Source organism: Columba livia, chromosome 3 (genome assembly GCF_036013475.1).
Source record: "Columba livia isolate bColLiv1 breed racing homer chromosome 3, bColLiv1.pat.W.v2, whole genome shotgun sequence".
NCBI lineage: Eukaryota > Metazoa > Chordata > Aves > Columbiformes > Columbidae > Columba > Columba livia.
In genome coordinates this window covers 69,377,552-69,402,855 of record NC_088604.1, presented here as the reverse complement: position 1 = coordinate 69,402,855, position 25,304 = coordinate 69,377,552, and the positions used below count along the sequence as shown (strand labels likewise).

The 25,304-nt window shown below is 35.1% G+C and overlaps 1 protein-coding gene across 3 annotated transcripts in view; it reads left to right on the top strand.

Annotated features, from left to right (window-relative positions):
- The window catches only part of ADGB (androglobin), a 101,758-nt gene that overhangs the window by 1,256 nt on the left and 75,198 nt on the right, over nucleotides 1-25,304 (top strand). For all 3 annotated transcript variants that reach the window (XM_065057507.1, XM_065057505.1, XM_065057506.1), the window contains exons 2-5: nucleotides 12,433-12,583; nucleotides 15,547-15,639; nucleotides 17,911-17,982; nucleotides 19,211-19,399. In XM_065057507.1, the coding sequence (XP_064913579.1) occupies nucleotides 12,433-12,583; nucleotides 15,547-15,639; nucleotides 17,911-17,982; nucleotides 19,211-19,399 (505 nt within the window). The remainder of the gene's footprint in view (nucleotides 1-12,432; nucleotides 12,584-15,546; nucleotides 15,640-17,910; nucleotides 17,983-19,210; nucleotides 19,400-25,304) is intronic.

The window sequence follows — 25,304 nt, the reverse complement described above, 5'->3', positions numbered from 1 at the left end:
GAGATCAAGTATATTAAAAAGTCATTCTTCCTATTCATTTCTTAAATATTTCTATGTAAGTAGAGTCTCTTGAGAGACTCACTTAGTGAGCAGAGAGATTAACATGTTATTTCTCTATTTGGAAAGGGAAAGATTCTGTCTAATAAGCAATATCTGTATTACAGCAAAGATATTCTGTGTATGCAGGTTCATGAGAAAAAGACACGAATCTCATTCATTTACTAGAAAATACAATTCTAGCCACAAATGTAGAGAAAGTTCAACTTTGTGATTTAAGGCTAGATCTGTATCATTGTTGTCAAGAAAAATCAGCAGAGTACCAAGCTGATTTCTCAGGAGTCTACTCTGGGACAAAATGATTAATCCTGCTGCTCTTACTATTTATAATTGAGAAAAATTGCTCATTTTGGTTGGCAATCCCTGTGTTGGAGAGATTGTTCTACATTTTCTCATATAATGTTTTTCTCCTAATAGTAGGCAAGTGTTAGTAGTGATCATAAATGTTTTATCAAAGGCAGTTCAGTAAGTCTCTTTTTTTTTAAGTGGATACTAGAAGTAAATCTTACATATGCACTCTAAGATTGGAGCTGTGTTTCTTAGAGTTGTGACAATTACTTATTAGATATTTCCTATTTACGTTTATTCTGTTACCCAGCTTGTTCAGTGCGTTTGAGACAGAGACAGCTTGCAGTGCACGAATTTTGCATGTCTACAAGTACTTAAGCAGTGTTACTATCCCTGTATCAGAAAGAGGAATGGGTCTTTGCAGGCTGCCTGAGAAAACATTGTCCTGTCAGTTTAGCATTCTGTGGTAATTGCAGCGTAGGCTTTCCCTGAGGATCTCTGCTTTATTTTTGGGCACAACTCTTAGTTGCAGGGATAAAAATGTCAAAAATATTTTGTATTTTCTCTAATAATGCTTTCCTGATAGTAAACATTACTTGCTTTTATATGTCTGCAATGATTGAAATACTGAATAGAAATATCAGTACTATAAAAAGAAAAAAAGGCTAATAGTTTTTAGATTATTTTTTCTTAATCCTGAGAACTGTCGATTCTTGCCAAAAATAATTACAGTGTTATATTTTTCAAATCTTGTGGATAACATTAGTGCAGAAACCATCTGAGACCAATGTGTACAAACAGCTGGAAAATCTATTTTGATGACCTTAAAATTACTTTGCTTGATTTCTAGTGAGATTGGGCTTCTTTTTCCCCATAAGTGCATACAACAGTCAGCGCAGGACATCTGTACTGTGGAAAATCAATGGGGATTATTGGTGGATATATCGCAGTGCTGGAGTGGGACCTCCGAAACATATGGAGAAGGCAGGAAAATTCCTTTGGACTCACTAAGCCAGACTTTGCATGAGTCTCTGCAGGATGCTCCATTGGGTCTCTCTTCATTACAGCTTTCTAATTAGATATCAATTCCCTTCTGGAGCTAGGCAGTTGCTAGAGATGACAGGTTGAAGAGCTCAAAAGAACTGCCATCGTTATAGCTTTCCTTAATTGCACCATTAGAGGCTACTGAGAATCTCATCTCTCCCGGGTTTCAACAGCTACGGTGAACAGGAATTGATGTCTGTGTTGGCACTGAAAGAGATTCTGGCTAGTATAAGAATGAATAATGAACTAAAATGCTTTTTAAATGAATTTGGTGAAATTCTGTGCCATCAGGCCAAATCTTCTCAATTAAACTTGAGTCATCAGCATCTGTCAGCCCAAAGAGAAATCTGAATTAGTGTCTGCATTATTAGGGACAAAAGTGAGTAGTTAATGGTCAATGCCAAGGGAGGCAAGTGATTTAGATATAACTGTGACAGAGGCAGAGGTCACTGATGTAAAGCAGAAGGTCAGAGTGTTGTTGGAGTTCTTATTAGGAACAGCAGTGACCAAGAACAATATTTACTGCTGAAGGGCTCTTAAGGACCTGCAGAGGCAGGCTGAAGCCTGGGCTGGCTGAAATAAATGATTTAAGTTTAGCTGTGAGCCTGATGATTTCAATGAGTAGCCAGTTGCTGCAGTGCTGTTGTACAGCCTAGGATTACCTAATGTTTGTTCTTAAGGTTGAAAACCAGGACAGTAAAAATGGAAAAAAAAAATAGATGCATTGCTAATTCATGCTTGAATTCTCATATGCCTATGATAAGGAGTAAGCCAAGGCTTGTGATTGAGGTTTTATCCATTGCTGGCACATGTTTCTCAGGTAAATATTCTTAAGGTTTAGGCTATAGCAGTGTTTTAAAGGTTTAGAGAATTGATTTTTTTGATGCACAGTGTTTGAACTTGAAGCTGCTTTTAGTGCTGTGCTGCAGTACTCATGTTGGTTAGTTTAAGTTTTAATGGGCACTGAAAATTTACATGGGGTCATGGAACAAGTATGCAGAAAAGAAATCTGTTGAAGAGTATATAAATAAATAGCAACCACACGTAGCTCAGAAACTGCTTTGAGCTGACAATGATTGGAGACTATCAAAATATTAGAGAAATATACTATATATGCCTTCGTGCTCTTTGTAAGCTTTCAGTTGCAAGTACTGTTTGAAACAAGATGTTGGGCTATAGCTCACCCTTGCCCTGACTCAGTACTCCTGTTCTTATGTTTGTTGTTCAAGAGAGTAACTCAATGGTGTATCTGTCTTTGAACTCATGTTGAAACGTAGGTGTTACTAAGATAAGGGGTTGCTGTATTATTGTAAAAGCTAGTTAGATTTGTATGTAGATACATATGCATTTTTTTTATCTTGGATGAGATGAGATGAGATGAGTATGGCTTGGTGGTTCTGCTAGAGGCTTGAAACAATTACAATTTTGGACAAAAGACACTGAGGATACTACTCCCCATTATTGCTGATGCCATAAACTTGCAATTTTTGGATTAGTCATATCTATTTTTTTGTTAATTCTCCCCCATTTATTGGAAACTGGACTTTCTTTAAAAATACAGTTAGTTTCAAAGTTATGGTTATAAGAAACATGATCTCAAGTCTCAAAAATTAAGTACACCTAGAATTCTAAGTGTTGGGATTTTCTAGCCAGAAGGATCAAGATCTTGCTTTCAGCACCTGTGTCTCATTCATAGAAACATTTCAGTGAGTAAGTGCAGTACAACTTTAAGCTGTATTGCCAATTTGTTACTACTTTTTTTTTCCCTTTACTTCTGCCTTTAATTTGTTTTTAGTTTCATGCTTTGTAGTGAGACAATGGATTCTTCCCCAAGTAAATATGATAAACATACTAAAATAGCATATAAGCTAACCAGTAAATTGACTTTTTGATTAACCAGATTACATTTTAATTGGGAAATAATGTATTCAAATTAGTTTTCCTAGTTAATTCTAATTAAAACAATGAACCCCTGAGAGCTCAGCCTAGCCTGATCGGTAGATTTCAAACTTCATGGACTCATGGGCATCAAAACATTAAGTAATGTACCAGTGGCAATATCACACTGAATGTTGTGCTCCCTACTGGTCTTAGTTTTAGCTTGTTCTTTCCCTTTAATTGAAAGCAATGTCAGGGGATCTTGCAGGCAAACACTGTCCATGAGCCTTTGGTTGGAGATGGTGCAACCAGACTGCAACAGATATCTAGTCTATTACAATCAACAGTGTAATGGAGAAAAGCAGCTTTCAGCAGAACTGTCTAGCAGAAAAAGCACTGTCAAAGGAAAAATAGTAATAATTGTGCTTTGAAACAGGAAAGCGTTCTTAAAATATCGTTAGAGGCTCTGTTTGCCATGGATTATTCATCTACTTAATGGTCTTTAGCTTCTTCTGAGAGCTCTGTATAACCAACACAGAAGAAATGGAATTTCCTGGTTTTCTTATCAGTGCATGTGAAGTGCTTTGTAAATGAGTTGACCTAAATCCACAGAAGTACTGAGGTGCTCTGCCATGCAGAGATTTTTAATTCTTAATTACCCAGGTGCTACAAAGAAGGCACAAAAGGATTTTACAGAACCCAAAAAGGAACTAATGCCAAGGAAAAGGGCAAAGCACAAGCTGTGTTCTTAAAAGATACTTGAGTACCAAAGGCCAGTGTGGAAAAAGATGCTGCAATATTCTCAATATTCTTATAGCTGAACGTAAGTCCAGCTCAATCTTTTTAGCAGGAAACACTGGAAGAAACAAACTCAGAAAAGTTACTGTTTCCATAATTTCTAAGGTGCTGTACAACTATTTGGGAACAAGGCTTCTGTTTCCCTCTTTGAATCAGATACAGTAAAGAAGGATTTGGAAAGAGATCCTCAGCTTCCTGCTTTGGAGGCTAACCAGGACAAGTGGATGCTCTGTGACTCTGCTGTTAGTGGTTTCTCACACAGAGCTTGGTGGAATGGAACTAAGATCCTCCAAGTGGCACATTCCTTTTCTTTTTTTGACTTGAGTTTGACAGAGGTATGTGCTGCTTGAGACAGGCTCTTTCAGTAGTTATAGATCATTCTCATCTGAGTGGCATCTGATATAAAGAAGTTCTGCTGGCTAACTACGTGCTAAGCAATCAGATTTTTCCTTTTATTGATATTAAATTTACTCTGTTTTGTGTTAGGTGCATTATTTTTCTTCTTTTATGAGAACAGATAAATAATACACTCTTATCTGTACTACTCAGTATTTTGTACTTTTACACTTTGTTATGACTCCGTGCTCTAAACTATTGCCTATTACTGAATTTCCAAAGTTATTGTTACCTTGCTAGGGCAACTGGAACCAAACATAGTATTTCATGCAAAGGACATAACATGGATTATTCTGAATGGCATTGTACTGATTTAATATATATTGGACATCCTGCTTCTAATGTGTCCTGGTGTTTTATTTGCTTGCCTTGACTGTACTTGAACAGAGATCTTAATCGATCTGTCATAAAGACAAACAACATCTGATTTTGAAGTGTTATCATTAACTCAGAACTAACTCAGTGTTATCATTAACTCATGACCTGTAGTCATTTGCTGCTAGTTGGAAGGACCGTGCGTTGATTAAACAGAAATTTGGTCTACAAATTGGATGTAGATGTTACTTGCCCTCAAACCTGTGACTTGTTGAAAGACTGCAAGGTGCAGTTGGGACCCCTTGGTGCCTGTATTAGTCTGTACTCAGTTCACTTGGCCTGGCACCTCCATCTTTTGAAACGAGGTAACCATAAAGGATTTAGGCCAGCTGACAACAGTCCCATCTGGAGCATAACCCAGAGTCAACTACCTTGGAAGAATCAGTTCACTTCTCTTGGCTGATCTTGGCAGCTGAAGATCACCAGAAAAGGCACTTCTCTTTCCAGGCCTTTGCTGTGACTCTAGCTCAGTCTTGGTAAATCATATTTCTACCTGTAAAACTGGATATAAAGCCCGCCTCTGTAAGCTGTTTTTTTTTTCTATAGATTAAAAATACATATTTAAGAGCTAAATATTCCAAGATTTCTGCTTTGGCAGGCATCTCTTGTGATTAATCTTGCACTCTTGGAAATGTAAATTAAAAAAAATATTTTTTTTAAGGGTATCTTTTAAAAGTCCTAGTGACCTCCAGTGTGGTAGAACATGAAAGGCTGGCAAATTAATGACTTCTAGACATCTGATACCTTACATTATCAAGAGTGTTTTTCAAATATGTAAAGTAGTATTTTTTTCTGTTCCACATTAAAAGATTTTTCAGAGCAGTCCTTTGGCTCTGTGGAATCAGGGGGAAAGAATTTTTTACTACAGCTGGCTCTTGCCACTGAAAATGACAAGCTGAGCTTTTTTAGCATTTCTCTCACAGGCTACAGAGTTTGACTCCTGCTGCCGTTGAAAGCAATGGTGTTCACACTGTTCCTTAGGAAGTTTGTAACTTTATCTGATTTTGCTTCTGTCTTTCAGCCACTTACTAATTATAGTTTATGCAATAAAAACTATTCTCCTTCCTGGAATGCAAAAATAGAAGGCTAAAGTGGTCTAAAATTCTGACACTGTACACGAGCTTATTGCATCCATGGCCTGAATATCTCCCCAAACATGAGAGCTCTGAGCACTTATACTAGTATATGTTTCTTCCACAGACAGTCCTTTCAGTTTCCACTCCAATGTCTAAGATAAGGATAATGGTAGATTACTGTAAACAACACATAAAGATTTTGGTTTTATTTTGGAATTGCTGCTGACTATTAATAATAAAGAGAAGACCATATTGCCTTAGCTGCTTATTAGATTATCTGATCATGACTTCTTCTCCTCATTTCTCCTCTGAAGAATGGCATGAAGCAAAAGAGCACAGTGTTTTGCAACAGAGTTACTGATACTTGGTCGAATATTCTCATATCCTTTACAGATTCTTATGAACTTGAGTGTTGCCATGGTTTCTGCCGTGGGATTCTAACATATTCAGATGCTGCTTTTGAAAACCTGTTTCAATGATTCGAGTTTAAAAGAATTTTCTGCCTGAAATAAAGTCTTCAAAGGTGCCTTTTGTCTTTGAGTTCTGAAGAGATTAGGGAAAAGTTAAGTAGCTTCCCCCAGGACATGTTTAGAGAAGTTGGACCATCTGTTTGTTCTCTTCCCTTTTTCATCTAATATAAAAGTCTTTACTAGGGCAAATAATTTTTTCTTCTGACTGCTCAAACAATCCAAGGGAAGGGATACATTTTTCTTTATTGCTTTCTGGTAAGTGTAAAAAGCCCAAATTTCTTATCTCTCTGTGTCCCAACATTGGTATCCAATGGGGAATATGAGATGTAGGATTTCTAACTCCAGATTGCTCTTTTTTGTGTACATATAGAGGAGTTCAGAGCAACCAGAGGAGTGGAAGAAGGAAAGAAAGTTTCAGCTCTGAGCCTCATTAACTCACTTAACAGATATTAATTACCTAAATATCATGTCCTGTTACTGAATCATTTCCTTTAACTATTGGCCATCACAAGAACTGTAGCCAGAGTGACATCAGTTGTATGTTAATAGTGTGTTTTCTGGGGTTTGAATGAAGCTAAGCTGTACACTGTAATGGTTGCAGACATCTAATGGAAAGAATAGATAGTATTTAATGAAAGATAAAAGATTGGCAACACTTTCCAGGTGAAAATGATGAGCATCAAATACATTTTGTCTTCTGTTGGGGTACTGTTATGATCAAATTCACAGTTTATTTTTTAATCTTCAAAGCATGCTATGGGTAATGTTGGTGACCATTTAAAACACCTACAGGGAGCACTAAGATGGGATGAAGTGATGGTTTGTTGGCAGTTACTTAGCAACAAATGCCCTACTGTGGAGATAGATAAACAAATTCTTAATAGAGCGAATCAAATAAAGGCCAAACTCACAATCATTGCATCTACAGAAAGGCTAGTATATAAATACCTAATCATGCTGGACCATCTAAATGTATCATACTGCAAATAGAAGGGCTGGTTTGTTTAAACAGTCCTGTTACAGATACTAGCACTCAGTCATTTGATTCTCCAAAATGTGCTTTAAGCAAAGACATATTTCAGTCCATAATTGAAGCTAGCAAAGGACAGATGCATTGACAGTAACTGTAGCTCAGCTACTCAGCAGCAATTAATGAAATTAATAAAAATTTAGCTTTCAGTTTTGCATCTCAATCCTCCAAGATCTCAGTACTATGTCCTAAGTCCATGGAAACCTCTGTATTGATTTCTTAGAATGCTAATATAAAGCAGATCTTAAACTTTGACACTTAAGTAGGTTTAATAGAAATAAACAAATAAAACCTTAATGAAAATAGAAATTGAAAAGGATTCAGCTGCAAAAAAATATCACCTTTGCAACCTGTGTCATAAGGAATGACAAGGATTGCAGAAAGAATAAACAAACAAAAAAAAAAAGATTAGATATATCCATATGCAATTAAATTACCAGAAACCTTGAAAAACATATCAATATGGTGGAATCCCTGGGGATTCTTTTTCCTAACTTCCAAAGTATAGCCATGGAGACAGAAGAAGCTGAAGCACTTTTATCTGTCAAGGCTGCAGCCACATTTCTGCATAAAGCCTCAGAGTCATTGTGGAAGCAATGCTGGCATTATTTTTGAACTATTAAACAATTTTATCTGTTTCAGATATTCCAAATCAAAATTACTGTAAGATGTCTCATTTCCATCCTCAGATCTTCTCATCTAAGCAAAAGAAAAAAACTAATTCTTTTCTCCTTCCTTTTTCTGAGTTGTGTTTTGGTTTATTGTTAAGGAAAGTGACTGCATTGAAATGCTAAGCAACATTAAAGGTGCATCTAACTTTTGTAAGTGGAGAGTAGGAAAGAGAGTATTTGATCTTTATCTAGAGGAAAGAATGAAATAGAAAGAATGGTGTCTTCCTGAATTCTAAAAAACCCGCATTGTGCATCAGTTATTTTTATGTGTCACAAAATTATTCTTGTCAGATAATCCAGAATGCCTTGAGTACTGAGAGAGGAAGGTGGAGTAGCCATGCTGTTCTGAAACTAAATACCAATACTTCTGAACTAAATATCAATACTTATGTAATTCTCTTGAAAAGAATCCCTTCAGTGTTGCTGGGTTCCCTCTGTGAGGAATGGTCATAGATAGTTTACAGATAGATCTATCTACTTTAAGAATAAAATACTTTCTCCCAAGGCTCCATTGACCATATTGACAAGATCTTGCTTACAGAGTGGGTGAGCAGCCAAAATATATGACTGCCAACTAAATGACTATATTTAGCCTGAGAAAGTGCACTTCCCGTACCTTGTGGGCCTGTCTCCTGTCTCTCTGTTAAACCTTAAGTCTCTGAAAAACTTAGGTGGTAATCTGTCTGCGTTTTTTTTTCCTGTTGTGTTTGTCTATCCTGCCGTTCCCTATTTCCCCTGTTGGCACTATGTGAATTATACCAGTATTCTTGGTGAAGCTGCTTAGAGGGTCAGAGGTGAATTAGTGCCAGCTTCATAGTGTTTCCCTCATTTGGCAATTTATTCTTCCTTTTTCTCCTTTAGGGTTTAGCATGGGATTAAAAGGAAGTCTGCCAGTAAGTTAGTGTTTAAAATACTGTTGCACTATGAAGCCGTCCAACTTGAGCATAAAATACTAGTAATTGTCCTTGTGTCTATTAGTTTGTTTCAAAGAATTCTAAATGAATTACATTATTCAATTCTTCTATTATAATAAAGAAACTTCTTAAGAACCTTACTCAAATACAGTATTTTAATTAATTCAGCTGTCTTTTTTTTCACTTAGTAATTTATATTTGGAGTCCAAATAAATTGCAGTTCTTTATGAATTTTTCCAAAATCTTATTGAATTGTCCTTTTTGTGAAGCAGGTCAGTTGGGCTTCCCGAACTTAGTTTAGACATCTCAGTCATAGAGAGCACTGTTTCCATGTTTTCTGCATTGTTAGTGTTGAGGGTATTCTATTATGTCAAAGTGTATTGTAAAATAATTTTCTATCTTAGTGTGATAGTAAGCTAGGCAAGTCTTTCCATATCTCATAGTTTTTTAAAAAGATGCTTTTTTATTTTTCCATTATTGCCCCCAAAGAGTCAGAAATCTTATAGCATTATTGCAATTATTATTTAATTCTTTGGGAATAGCTTCAGAACATCTTTATCATTATTATTATTATCACTACTATTATTATTGAGTGAAACTTCTATCCTTCTCTATAAAAATTTAAAAGAGAAAATATGGACTTAGATGGAGGAAAAAAGATACAAAAAATTAGAAGTAATTCTTGAATATTTAAAATTGCTGTATATGTCATTGATATTTCATCTGAAATAAGAAAAAAAATAGAAAAAAATAACAATTTTAACTTGACTTTTTTTGCTTGTAAATATACCTAAAAAGCTGCTAGGAGTTGCATTTAAATCAATGTTAAAAGGGACAAAGTTTAAAAATATTGCAAGTTTTGAAGTTGTTGATACAGCTAGCATTTTGGTTTTCTTTGTTCTGCATGCATGCATTTAATGCAGATACAGCAGATTCTTTGAAACAATTAAAACAGATACAGACATTCCTAGTAATCCAAAGAAACTGATCAACACTTCAGGGTTTTCAATTGCTTGTTAAGTATTATTGAATATACAATGAAGCACCATTTGAGTCATCAAGAAAATGCTGGAGACAAAATGATACCATTAATGACCAATCAAACATAATAGAGACAGGCTGGAGGCCATTTACAAATGACTGAGATGACAAAGAATGGGAAAGCAAAGCAAGGTATCACTCCAGAGAATACATCTTCCTTGCAGTTAGAGTGGTAGAAGTTATGTTTTTGTTTGCACAGCAGAAGGCACAGATGGTATTGAATTTTCACAGCTGTCTTCCAATAAGTTACTGGTAGTGTGGATGAATGTCATTATTGTTTAGACGGTGAGAAATCTTTATTTTTACCCCTTTGTCCTCATTTTTGCTAACAACAAAGTATTGTGGAATCACAGACAAATGGTGATTGAAAGGTGCCTCTGGAAGGCACTTAGTCCATCCTCCTGCTCAAAGCAGGGCCAGCTTAGATCAGGTGGCTTAGGTCCTTGTCCATTGAAGTTTAAAGTGTCTCCAAGCACTGTAGTTCCCCAGATCCTCCTTCTTACCATTTTTGAAGATGAATGTGATGTTTGCCTTTTTCTAGTCATTAGAAACTTTGCCTGATTGCCATGGTCTTTTGAATATGATTGTCAAGAGCCTTGGAGTGACTCCAGTCAGCTCCCTCAGTACCTTTGCTCGCATCCTGACTCCTCTCAGGGACCTGTGTGTGTCCAGTTGGCTTAAGTGCCTCCTAGCTGCTTTCCTCTGCTGTAGATAACGCTGCAGTCTCACGAGCTCTGATAGTAAGCTCACAGACTGGGAGGCCTGGAAGCCAAAATTTGCCAATGAAATCCAAGACACAAAAAGGCACTGAGTATCTTGGTGTTTCTTATGTCCTGTATCATTAAATTCTCTGCCCCTTTAAGCAGTGGACACGCGCTTTCCTTACATAGTCTTCCTTTTGCTGTCAGTGTACTTACAGAAGCTTTTTTCCTTGCCCTTGATGTCCTTTGATTATTTCAACTCCAGCTGAGCTTTTGCTTTTGTAATTTCGTTGCCCTACACTGGACCAATGTCTCTGCTCCCACAGGTGACTTGCCCCTCCTTCCACCTTCTGGGAGACAGGGCTCAACAGTATTTTCAGGAGCCATCTGCTACACGCCCTCTTTCTCTAGCCAGACTACTCATTTATATAGTCTGTATTTGTCTTTAGAATGTAGTTATAAATGATGTTGCATCTATATAGAAACAGCGAATGAATATTGTGCATAGCAACTGAAAAAGAGCATATGTGAACTATGACACTGACAATTTTATCTGAAATGTCAAATGCTTTGTCCAATGTGAGTGATGCTGTAAATCATAATCAGGGTTCATATTTTTTCTGTGAAGTCACCAAAATATCAAGAGGAAGTTATAATTTTGGAATTCAAAATATGAATATGGTTTTATATGATATCACTGATGATATCAGTATCACTATAAATATCTACATGATATTACGTGCAATATATGGCCAGAAGTTAAAAAATAACTGTTCTCAAATATAAAAAAAAGGAAGCTTTCCCTTTCAAATCTCTCGAAGATGTCAATATTTAAATAAATTTAGCTGTTCTTTTTAAAAGAAATATTTCTTGGCACCAGTTTGTAAAAACAGCACTCCAGCTGTAACGCAAAGCACTGTTTTCTTTCTGATCTCTTGGGCATATTTGTAGGAATTCTGCTGTTTCTCATTAGGAACTAAAAAAAAAAAAAAAAAAAAAGAAGAAGAGGTGTGTGATATAAGGAAAAGAAAGAGAAAATTATAGTGTCTTTAGCTTTTTAAAGCCAATGTACATGATGAAATAGAGGTATCATGAAAGTATATTGTTAAGGCTCCAGTAGCAAAGAAGTATCCATCTAATATTGTATTTCTGCTGCAGAACACTGCTGAGTATCAAAAAGGAAATTCTGACCTTAGTCTTTTTTTTCCAGCTGGCTGAAGTCCATATGCTTTTTTCTGCAATACAATTTATTTGAACTCTTTTGCTCAGGTTTTGATGCCAGATTGCTTCTCAGGTCCCTGCAGCTTGTTCCCTTCATTCTTTAGAGTGGACAACATGTACAGTTTATTGCAAGTGGGTCTGGGAGAATCTAATTAATATGTGACCTGAACATGCTTTGTCTGCTTCCAGGTTTGGTAGTTGGAGGGAAAGGAGCTGCTGCATTCTCATTCTGACTAACTCAGTTTTTCAGCCTGTCGTACTCACTAGAAAAATGATATGCATGGGTACTACTAGTGCTAGTTGGTAGCTATGAACACATTTTGTATTAGTCTTGTGACAAAAAGTTATTGCAGTAACTAACACTAACATTTTTATTGCAGTACATTAAAAAATACTTTATGAGATAAAAATCTTCTTAATAGTATTGCTTATTTATTGTTCATTTTCATTCATGCTTCTGTTTGTTTCCCAGGTCAACTATGTCTTCCCATGGAAGTACTTTAAATGAGAAGTGGAGGTTTCCTATTTGGCCAGAATGGAATGAAGCAGATATCAATGCAGAAAAATGGGATGCTGGAAAAGCTGGGAAAGAGAAAGAAAAAGCTGGAAAAAGTCCTATTTCAGTAAGTTGTGTGACACATATATATTATTTCCAGTTTAGTTTTTGCACCTATATTTAATACAGTATTTGTCATAACTAAAGTTAATTTGTTACTGATAAATATCCTAATTATCAATCACGTCTTTTCAATAAGTTTCATTACTTCCCTACTAAATTAAAATAATAAACTAAACGTATTTTGGAGTGTTTATTTGTTGCTTCTTAAATGAACTGTTAATGTGTGCACAGTAATGGTTAAAAAAATATGAAACCCCAAAATCTATTGCATAACATAATTAAAACTGGGGATGTGGGAACAGCTGAACTGTTGTAGTATGTGAGAGCAATCCCTTCTCTGGGCACCGCAGTTTCTGTGGACTCAAAAGGTTAAATGCACCCATCTTTATTATGGGAAAAATGGATGATGAAGTCTTTCTTTTAAACACCTTGGTTTCTGGACATGAGAAACACTGTCTGCAATTCTAGTGTGCAGAGAATAGTCTGAGGGGATATACTTATTTTGCAGAAAGGAAGCACCTACCAGATGCAGAAAAAATCCTCAGTCTTTTCAACTTTGGAATGACTTTTAAATCTCATCATTTTACTCCTTCAAACTGGTTATCATTACAGAATGTATGTGCATTTTATGCAGAGTTGTAGTAAAATTATTTCTTAAAGAGCTTCTTAAACTTAGCATTTTAATGTGATGTTCAAAATCCATTTAATACTATGATTATTCATCTAGTTTATATGCAAATTCTGTCATTTGAATGTTTGTTCTGTATATATTCTTGTGTGCTATGTATTATCAATAATATAGGTTAGCCTATGTGTTTGTACTTTTTTTTATTGTTATTTATACCAAGCTTAAATATTTTGTAACCCTATGGGGTCAAAGTGCTTTTTGAGAGAAATTATAGGTTCTATACTGAATGCTGCCATTAACTTGACAGGCAAATAATTTTCCTCTGTGTGTTTCTTCTGTTGCATTACCACATTTGATGTCTTTGGGCTGTACTCTGAACCTAGCACTAGCATATGAGGTTTGCCAGACATTAGTATAACAGATAAAATTCAAAAATAATTGTAACTGAAAATCTTTCTTTTTTTTAGCATAAGAGGGATTCTGAGGTGTTTACTGGACCATTCAGTTCTTCAGCCACAAGCTATATGAAATATTGTTCTTTTTACACATTTAAAGGAATTGCTCAGTACGTCAGTCACAGCAGATGAATTTACAGATCTAAATAATTTTCAAATGTCACCTCTTTTGATCCAAGAAGCTAGCCAGAATTCAGCATCATATAGAGCATTTCAGTTAGAAACAGAGTTAGTGATGACATCCAGTACCATTGAATACACTTAGAACAAGAATATAAACAATCCTATTTTCTTGTGTGAGAGAAGGCATTTATCAGAAGTGATCTCTGTCCTTGTAAGACAAGCTCTTTTTTCAAGCTCCCCTACTCAACAGCCTCCCTTAGAGCAGCATCATGTGCTGCTGAGCTTGGGCATTTGACCTCTGCTTGTCTTGTGCCTGTTTCTTTGCCTGTCCTGCCTGTAGAACTTGTGGTTGAGGCTTCTGTTCTTAGAGCATGAACTCTGAGACCTGGCAGTTGCCTCTTTATAGCCACTTTAAATAAAAGGTAAATTAAACCTGTTTTTGTCAGCCAAGTTTAGCTGAACCTATAATATCCTTCGTCAGAGTATTTTTGCACTTGTAAGCTAAAGAAAGGTGTGTAGCTCTGGCTTTTTTGTGTGTTCTTTTGTGTAATGTTATGTCATTCTCACCTACCTCCTTTTTCTCATTTATATAGTGTTTAAGTGCTAAACTTTCCTGTTATAACATGTAATCAGGGTTGGATGTCTCTGAAAAAGGAGTATAAACTGTAAATACAGTTCTGTATGGTCCAGTCTACAAGGCTTCCTTTAAGCTTTCAGAAGAATAGTTATCCCTACATAATTATTCCTAAAAGGTTCTTCCACCCCAATTTTCTTCAGGTACTTGAAATATTTTGTTGCACATTGGTATGTTGAAGAAACTTACACAATAAAACAAATAAGAAAAAAATGTGGTGAAAATACTGTCGGTGTCTTTGCATTTTGATTTGCATTTGGTTTCCATGCCTTTGTAATATATTTTCTTTTGCTTTCCTTTAATCAGTAAGCACTCAAAGCATTATAGTTTTTCCTTCCCAGAAGCTCTTTCTCTTGGTTGGTCTGTAGAAGATAGAGTACATTGTAGCCTGTGAAACACAACAAAATGTATACCATGTCTAAAAGATATTTAAAATTCCAGACACAAATAAAAGGTACTGACCATAGAATCAATTAGTTTCTCAGTCAGTATGAACAGTATCAGAGGCATCTCCTCATCCTACATTCTGCTATTAAGTAAACAGGTATATATCCTGACACCTTCTGTTCACGTGGAAAATAAGTATCACTTTGGAAATGAAAGTTTGAGAATTATATGAGACTCTCTCTTTAACAGGCCAATTAATGATGCTGTGTAATTATAGTTCTCTGCTTTCTATAGCAGTTTTAAATGTGTGGAACTGGTTTGTTTGTGCTTAAATATAGGTTTAGATATTTACCTTCAGTCTTAAATTTGCAAATGATAAATGAGTTAGTAAAAGTACTTAGAAACAACTTGGTAGAAAAGTGCCTGAATTAAAAGCTTAACCATTTTTTGGAGAAGTTTCTCTGAAGGGCAGGAAAAAAGAAAACATTATATATAGACCTATTTAGACAGTGTAGGCCACATAGACTTCTCAGAATAATGCAAGCAGATTTTGTGCTGAATCTTCAGTTTGGGCTTTGCACTCATTTAGTTCAGCTACAGACACTATTAATTCCTTTTTATGCTATTTTTCCCTTAAGCAAATTATCATGTGAATAATATATTATTTTAAATCTTGTGGAATAGACAATACTGTAATTAATAAAAAATGTTCCATTTTTGTTCATGCATGTTTTATGTAGCACCTCTTTGAGGATCCTGAAGGGAAAATAGAATTGCCAGCATCCTTAAAAGTGCATTCATGGAAACGTCCACAGGAGTTTTTAACAAATAAGGTAAGAAACAAGCAAGGCCATAATGAAAAACTGCTACTCGCCTAGCTGTGTCACAAATAGAGGAATATTAGTAGAGGGGATTAGTTCAACAGACAAAACTCTCTTGTCTATGCATAGTCGTCCTGTCTGGGAGACGGTTGTACACCGAGGAGTTAGTGATGCACATAGCAGTGAACCTGTGCTACACACACCACTCATGCCTCAGGCCAGCGTGGTGCCAGCGTCATTCCTGGCCACTGGAGGAACGCAACCAGTGCTTGGTAAGGGGGCAGCCTGCATGCAGCTCCCTCTTGTTATCTGCTATGACACCACATGCATCTCCTTGCCTTTACCTAGATGCAGCAGGGAATTCTTAAGTGAACATCCTTTCTGTTTTACAGCAGAAATAGTGAAAATATACGTTTTCTTGTAAGAAAATCCTATAATAGCTCAAATCATATCATAGGTCAATAACAGCAAAATGAGGTAACTCTTTTGATAGATGGGGTCTGCACAGAATTCTGCATGTGGATCAGAAGCCTGTTTGGTGCTGTACAACTTGGGGTTCCCAGTGTCTAAAAGGACATAAGATTATCTATATTAATCCCTTCCTTTATACTTAGCTCTAATAATAGAATTTTAAATTATATTATATGGAATCTTGAGTGCCTTTCTTACTGACATCACCATGAACCAGCACCTCCTGGTGCAAAACATCGTTGTAGTGTGTCCTGCCAAGTCACCTGTGCTCTTTGACTCTGCATTCATTTAGAAGATGCCTGGACAGAGAGATGCCTTTCTGTTTTTATTTATATCTGTGTTTTCTCACTTAGAAATTAGTGTCATAGCCAAACAAGTTCTGTTTGTGCTGCTAAGACTTCCCTTGAGTGGGTATCTGAGGTAAATATCTATGCTGAAACCATACATTAGCTTTACCAGAAGTATAGTACTTTTTCTCACTTAAACTGTTGTCTGCATACAGAACATGTCCATATCTTTGGCAGTACTTGTCTGTAAGGTATCCATAACTTTTTAAAATTGTGCAAAGCTCTTGCTCAGTTTATCTTTAAAATTAATTGCAAAGAAAATAAAGAGCCTACCACGTCAAGGGGTAGTGGTCTCCGATGCTGTTGTTAATCTAAGTTTTAAACTGTTTTTTTCTTCAGATGAAATGCTGAAGTTGTAAAACACTTTGACTTCCCTTCCAACTTTTTCAGGCTTGTCAGTTTCCCTTTTGTCAGATTGTCAGTTGTATTTTTTATTAACTAGACACTAAACAGGTCCAAGTTTAATTTTTAATGGAGGAAGGAGGGGGGAGGTCAGGGAGTAATTGACAAGACCAAAAGATTGGATGAGAAATGCTGCCAAAATGCATAAACCTAGTTGAGGTATTTGAAATATGAGGGCAAGAGAGCTGGCAGCCCAGAAAGCCATGGAAACATGTATCTGTCTTAAAAATATTTAAAATTTATCTTTAGCACACTATGAAGAAAACATTTGATTAAAACTTGGGTGCTTGTTTCAGTCCAGTGTATTTTGAATCAAGAAGCTATGATTGCTAGACATTTTATAAGCTTTTAAAAACTGATCGAAATGTCAAGTGACAAAAGTCTGTTAATATTATATATGTTGCTACCTAATCTGTTAGTAACTACAAAAGAAAGCATAAACAAGACCATCTAGCGTGGTAAGCAAAGAATCAAGCAATGATCACCAATAAGTGATGAGAGGCACAGATATTTAGTTCAATAAACCACAATCCTAGTATGCTATTGCTAAACTGGTTGCAAGAAAGAAATCAAGCTGCATAAACAAATAATAGTCATCAAAACGATGTAATACAGTCAAGGGTTTGATAAAGTCTGCATTCATACTGACAATACCACTACTTGACCATGAGGAAACAAATCCCTTTGAATCTTTGTGGGGGAACAAGGAAATCTCGAAGTATGAGACAATCTTATGATCACTATTTAAATACAGAACTGCAAATATTATGAAAAAATTTAGAGAATCTCAGTTTAATTATGTAATTATTTCTTTTGGTACTCTTTACACCTGGTAAAAATACTGATTTCTTTTAAATTCTGAACATCTACCCGCTAAGACATCTTTATTAAGAAATAGAAAAGCAACTACATGATTTGCAAACTGACAGCCTTTAGTTTGCAAATGCCTAACAAATGTTTGCTAAATGTCTAACATTTGTATGTTGCTACTGTTGAAGACTAGTGCTGATTTAATTGTTTCCAGATAGTTTAGCAATGGACTAAAAAATTTACTTTCTCCTAGATTCCTGTGGTTGTCAAAAATGAAACCTCATTTGACCTTTTTTCAGCGAATGAACATATATTTTGTAGTGAGGTAAGTAGAAATACATTAATGTCCCTTAAAAAAAAAAATTCTTTCCTATTTTTTAAATTCTTTTAAATTTTAAAAATTTCACTCCAAAAAGTTGTGACAAATTTTTAAAATGAAAAGAGAATGATGGGAATAAAGAGGCAAGAAATAATCTAGATTTGTATAAGTAGTGTTTGCCTTTTTTAGAATATTAAATGTTAAATCGATGGTAAGAGATTTTCCAAAATTTTGTTAAAAAGAAAGCGTACAGCCTATGAACTACAAAGATTATTACTGGATAATATTATCTAAAGATAATAAGAGCAAATAAAAGCTATATTAGAAAGGATCGATATTTTTCATTCAAGCTTTCTTGAAATAATGTTCTTAGTGTGCCTGCACATGCAAATCTCTGTCATTCAGCCAGTCTTTTCCTTCTCAGCAGAGTTGAATAAACAGTTACTGAATGTATACAAATCAGGGGAAACTATAAAGCAGGTAGAATGAAAGCATCTGAGTACCTTACTGAAAATAGTATTACTTTATTATTTCCATTTCATTCAATACTTCAATGCAAATTCAAAATTCAGCACTGGAGAAACTGGGAAAAAGCCACCAGAAAACAGATGATGTAAATTTTGCTGTCCATAGAATAACGTCTCAATTTTAGAGGAGGTTTCTTGTAGTAAAAGTTAATTTTCATTATTGTTTATATAAATCACTGTAACAGTCTAGTAATTCTTGTGAAACTAGAAAAAACACATGTATTAAAGCATGGTTAGTTAAAGCTTCCATTTTAATTTTAAAAAATTATTAAATACTTATAATGCATTAGGATTGGGTTTTACTCAGTGCAAATAACAAGTATTAAAGCCAATATCGATTGTTAGCATTTCTATTTACTAAAAAGCAATTAAACAATTGGCAGGTCACAAGTTCTGTAACATAATTTGTTTTGAAATCATATATCCTCATTTTTGTTTGGTAAATGATGAACAGCATAATTTATATTGTGCCTTTACTTAGTTTCATGACATTTTGTGTTACTGTAGATAGATATTATGATGCTTTTCAGAAAAGTTGTTCCAATGCAATTAATTTATACATTTACACATTACACCTACTTTTACATCACTTCTTCATTTAAAATAGGAGCTTATTTATTCTTTGGTCATTGTAATATAACTTAATTTTATTTTTCTAGAAGATGTAAGTAAAAAAACTTTTTTTTTTTTTCCTTCACTGTTTTTAGCTGATGAGATGGATTGTAAGTGAAATTTATGCAGTCTGCAGGATATATAATGAAACAGCTTTAACTAATGAAACATCCACACTTTCTTGGAAACCGTGGGAACACATTTATGCCTTATGTAAAGCTACCAAGGGACACATGCCGCTGTACAATAGCTATGGAAAATATGTAGTGAAACTTTATTGGATGGTGAGTAGTTCCCTCCAACAATATATGAATATTATGCCAATAGCATGGCAAATTTTAATGGTTAGAGTAAATATTAATAATTATTGAAAAGACATGCATTTGTAGAAGTATTGACAAAATTGTTGATGCATGTTAATAAAAATACCTTTTACAGTTCATGTGATTTTTCTACAACTTAAAACTATTTTTTGAAAAGGTAAGAATCTGTTTTTGTAGATTATGTAGAATTTTGCTAATTGTTAGGATTTGTTTTTTCTCTGGGCACTGTAAGAAGATACTACTTCTGAGTGCATTTGTTTATTACATTGTACAAAGAAGATTCGGTAATGCCAGTTGCTAATGTGCCACATGTTCAAACTATCTATTGAAATAACTTTTCTGATATTTGTGACATTTTTGTGTGTGTGTCAAACAGCAGTTTTCAATGTCATTCCTTAGCCTGAAGCATGATTTCAATAAATTTGGCAGAAAATAATTGGTTCATTCTGTACTGTATAGTGAGTGGTTAAGATAATGTTGTTTTAAGAAGTGATTAATTTTCACCATTTGTAGTGATACTCAGCATCCTATTTCTAAATCACAGGTCAGCTTATAGTCCAATGTAAACTGTTTTTAATTTGGCACACTTAGAGAAATTTTATTTCTTTTGTTTCTTCCTTACACCTTTTTGTTTTATGAAAGTTCTTCTTGTTTATATATTTGGTGTTTTTTTACTTTGTGTCTCAAAATCTTATGATGATACTAAGCATTATATGTGTGTGCTACCTGAACGGGAATTCCCTTATATCGATTGAATGCTCAATGTTTGTTGGTTTCCACTAAATAAGAAGGGTTGTTTCATTTCATTTTTGCCAGAGAGAAAAACATGAAGACTGATTGTGAGGTTTGCAGTGCACTACAAACTATATGATTTAAATTCTCACTCATTAAGTTTTAGCCTGTTTTTGCTGGACTCTTAATTTCATCTGCTGATTTTTAATTTTTTTTCTGTGCATGCATTAATCGTTTTGAGATAATATGCAAAATATTTCTGTTCCTGTGTAGTGGATGATAGAATATGGAGGTTGATGCAAATGTTTAGTGGAGTCAGACAAATGGCCCACACCTCTGGTATATTAGGATTAAGAATATTTTCTATTGCTTAAGTAAATCAGTTGGCTGACTTTACGGAACTACTTTTATTCAATTGTATTTAAAGGTGGCTAAAGACTTCCAGTGAGGGGACCATTTACTGAAGATGTACTGGTAAAAGCAAAACATCCCATGGAATTTCTAAAGATAATAGACAATAACTCATTTTACACTCAACAAGGAACACTTAATTTAATATTGAACCTTATGCTAATAAACAGAGAAATAATCACTGACGTAAAAGTCAGAAGTTGTCTATGTTGTTAGGGTTATTCTGGTTGCATTTGTCTTTTGCAAACAAAGTACGGCATGAAACACTAAGACATATAAATGACCCTATTAAACGTCCAGTTGCCCAAACTTGAAAATATTTTTTACTCAGTCAGTTGGAAACATGAAGTTGGAAGTGTTAATGAAAACTTCAAGGCATCCCATTGGACTTCTGAACAGATAAAATTCATGAAAACAGAAGAAGTTATACTTAAAAAAAGGAAACAAAACCTAAAAAAAATAATGTGTAGAAGCTTTTTTTAAAAAAAAAAAATAATCAATGCTCATTAATACAAATGAACAGCCAAGACAACGCAGACAGCTGATTAAGCAGGCCAAAGGTACTAATGAGGTTGCTAATAGTATAGATATACATTATTTAAAACCAGGCTATTACAAGTTACTGATAATAAAAACATAAACAGCAACGTTAAGAACAAAAAACAAGCCAGAAAAAAACAAAAACAAAACCCCACAAAACAGATGACAACAAAAGTCACAAAAAAACCCAACCAAACAAAAAAACAACAAGCAGTTATTCAGTGAATATTTCTTCTGTGCCTTGGCAGGCTGAAAGAGGTATATCTGTTCTTGGCACACTGTGAACTGAGCAAACGTAATAATCTCTAGAAAAGTAGGTTTAGAGGCTTCAGCAGCTCAAGTTAAAGACTTTCATATCAGTAGAGCCAGCTAAGCTATGGAGAGTGCCTGCTTGAGTTACCTGCTTTAGGTATCACCACACCAACTGTCTCCAGAAGGAGAATTGGAGTAGATTTATTTAGGTAGTGGTCTGTTATTGTCAATGGGAATAGGTGCGGGTTTTTTCCAAGGGTGATTAAGTTGTCTCACATACTGAGTGAGGAGCTATTGGAATTAGTCAAACAAACATTCAGAGTTTCTGAGAGTTTTCCTGGAGATCAAGCAGCTTACTTAGGGCTTTGTATTAGGTACATCCCTCTGTGCAGGTACCAAGCAGCAGATGATTCTGTGAGAGTGTTTGCAAAGTTAAAGAGAGCTCATATCTTTTATCGTGTGGCTGCCATCTCTCCTTTTGCATAAAGTGTGATGGTTAGAACACTGATGAAGGAGTGAAAGAGCTCAATATTCCCTTCTCAACTGTTAACCAAAACTCCCACTTTCTGCCGGGAATGCTCTATGACTACAGCTTTGACTGCTCTGCAGGAATGTATGTCATGGGACCAAAAACTAAAGGGTAACACCTGGATTATTTTTCAAAGTTTCAGCACCATTTGGACTTTAGACTGTCATGTGTTTAATTTGGGTCTCTTCCAGCTTACTAGAGGTTACAAAGGCATTGCATACAGTTGATTACAATTGGAAAAGAAGATAATCCTGGTGGAGAGCTTCTTAGTGATATACAAAAATATCCAATAGCTAGAATTTGACTTTAGATAAATTCAACCCCAAATATGGCATAATTAATTAGAAGGAAAGACAAATAATATTAGAAGAACTGTTGAGGGAAATGATATATTCAACATTATTTCATATCCTTAAAATGTGATGAAGTAATTAAAGAAAGAAGAAAGTTCAATTTGCTTTCTGGGATAACATGTTATTAATGCATATGCATGGAAAGAAAAACCAAACATATCTCATATGGCAGACCAAAGACTGAAGGAAATGCAAGAGGAAAAGAGGAGAATCAGGAAAGAATAACCTGGAGGATTTTTAGCCCATGGTAAAAAAAATAAAATAAAAAAATAGAGATCTCTTGAGAAGATGTTCTCAGCCAATAGGAAGCAATCAAAAGAAAGAGCAACAATAAGTATAAGAATGAAACTCAGATTTGGGGAGAAAGAGGTTTTATGAGGGCCGTGTTTGTGAAAAGGGCTGATGTTGTTAATGAAAGGATTTGGAAAATGCAATGTAAGAGTGTAGGTCAGAATACTCAAGGACAACACTCTTAAATACATAACAGCAGAAGACAGAAAAATATATCAGAAGAGAGGAAAATAATAGATATATAATTCTGTAAAGGGTAAACAGATTTTGTTTTCCTGATATTTTTCACGACAAGTCTCCATTTTACCATTATTTGAGAGAATCACTGTTGCTCTGTGAAAGGAGAGAGCACAAACTTCCCATCTCACAATGTTTTTAGAACTTCAGAGTAAAGGAACTTGCATCACACTTGACACAGGTGATGTTCCTGGAGAGGGACAGCAGCATGTCAGTGCCTCAGATGGACAAGCTGGCAAAGGTTTTTGTTGGAGATATGGAGAGCACCTTGCAGTTGTATGCAATACATCACTCAGAAACACCTCAGCATGGAGTTCTTTCAGGAACCTCTACAGTTACGAGTACAAAATTAATTACTCAAACACTTCCATGACCCTTAGAAAATGGCTCATATTCTAGGGCTATGCTGGACACCATTACTCTAGTGGTTATGGTATAAAAACTTCCTGTGATTAACAGTAAGAAGGGATTTATTTTACATCTCCATCACACTGTTAAATTGTTTATAATTTCATCCATCTTTTGGAGTGAATATACATGCAAACAAAGCAGAGGAGAGCTTTTGAATGGCTGCACTTGTGCATGTTGCAGTTTGATACACGTCTCTTGAGAGGGAATAAAGCCCTGAGAATATTATTTTTACTTTTAAACAATCCCACACTCTGTATTTGTATTAAGAAAAAAATTACAGTCCTAATACAGTATAGGTCAAATATGATATTTTAAAATGAATTTCCTGCAGTTTGCTATTGATACATGTCAGTTAGCCAGCACTGAGGAAGAAATAGGAAAGCAGTTAAAACTGGAACAATCTCTTAACTCTCCTGTAATGGGAGCACTTAGCTGGTTTACATGCCCATGCTCCCCTCATCCCTTATGACTTCCTCCACATAAGGAATAACTTATATTCATATAGCAAATAAGAGTTGCATAAGTTTGAGAAGGCAGAAATTATGTTGCCCAGGTTCCTCAGCAGAGGACATTATTTTCCATGTGAATTTAATGCTGCAGGGATTGTGTATGCATGTGATAAAAGACTACATTTTAAAGCAACTGTAAGAGTTATCAGGGTGTTTTAGATTCTTTGTCACTTTTGGTTTTGTTTTGTTTTCGGCCTTTGGGTTTATTTAATTTCTTCTGGTTGTACAGCCGTATTTCACAGAAAGAAAAGCAGGGGAAAAAAAGAAGGTCAAATGGTGGAAGATTAAGGAAAAATTGCAAATGAGAAAAGACAAATATCAGTAGAGACAGAGGAGAAACGGATTTCACAGGAGAAAGTGGGAAATCAAATGAAAAGAGAGAGGAAGCACAGTGGAAGAACAATGAACTGGTTGAAGTAAAATACTGTATTGAGTCCTGAGGGGATTGTCGTCCACCAGATCAAACTCGTGGATAACCCTTTTTCACACTGACACAATATTATTTCAGTTCTACCCCATGTACTGCTTTCACTTTGCATTCCTGAGATTTATTGAATTTGTTTATTTCTACTTTTTCTCACACATATATCCATAAACCTTCTGTCCCAAGTCTTTTTTTCTTTCTTTCTCTTGGTCTTTTATGTCCTTAAACCAGCATAATTGTTTTTAGGATTAACAGTGAAATTCAATAGAAAGGTTGTCAGTGATGCAAAATAATTGCAGTATGGTTTCCATTATTTATCAAGTATAAAAGGTAACCAATTGCTGAGAAGGAGAAATTTTTTTTTAATGGTACTACATGTGCAAAAAATACTATTGTATTTTAAGAATTACATGCTCAGAATTACTACTCTGAATTAAAACAAAACAAAACAAAACAAAAAAAAAAACCAAAACCAAATCTGAGTTATAGAAAACCAAATATCTCCTCAATCTTTTCCTTCACTTTTCAACTTGTACTGCTCTCTTTATTAAATTTCAGTGATGATTGAAAGAGGAGATGAATACGTGATCATTTCACTCACTAGATCCTTTTCAGACTTGGGAAATCTTAAAAATTTAGTTTTCCTGTCATGGAATTGTTTTTATCCTAAAAAAACATTAGCCTGTTTTATTCTTTTTGAGTATCTTTGCCATATGGTCTAATTTTATTTTCTTCTGAAACCTGTAGAACTCATACAGACTTGATCGATGGGCATTTCAGTTTGAAGCCATGTTCAGTTACAATCAGAGAGCAGTAATTTTGCCCTCTGGTAACATATGGTGAACATTTTAGTTAACAGAAGTACTTGCTGTTGCCCCACTAAGTCACTTGCCTCTTTACTATGTCTCAATCACTAGGGCAGAGACTTTCTTGGAGAATGGATTATTTTGTGGGATACTAGCTCAATTTACTAATGAAATAGCTGGTATTAGAGACATCAGTATCGTGTCTTACATGTTTGTTTCTTATCCTGGTAATATGGATATTTCTTACATTTGGTTGCGTTTTGTTGTTTCCTACAGTGTTTAGAAATCTTAATGCTTTCCAGGGCACTAACCACTGCATCCAAGATCCTTAGGTGGTTCTTGGGAGTCAAGGACGACTGCCTGTATCACAA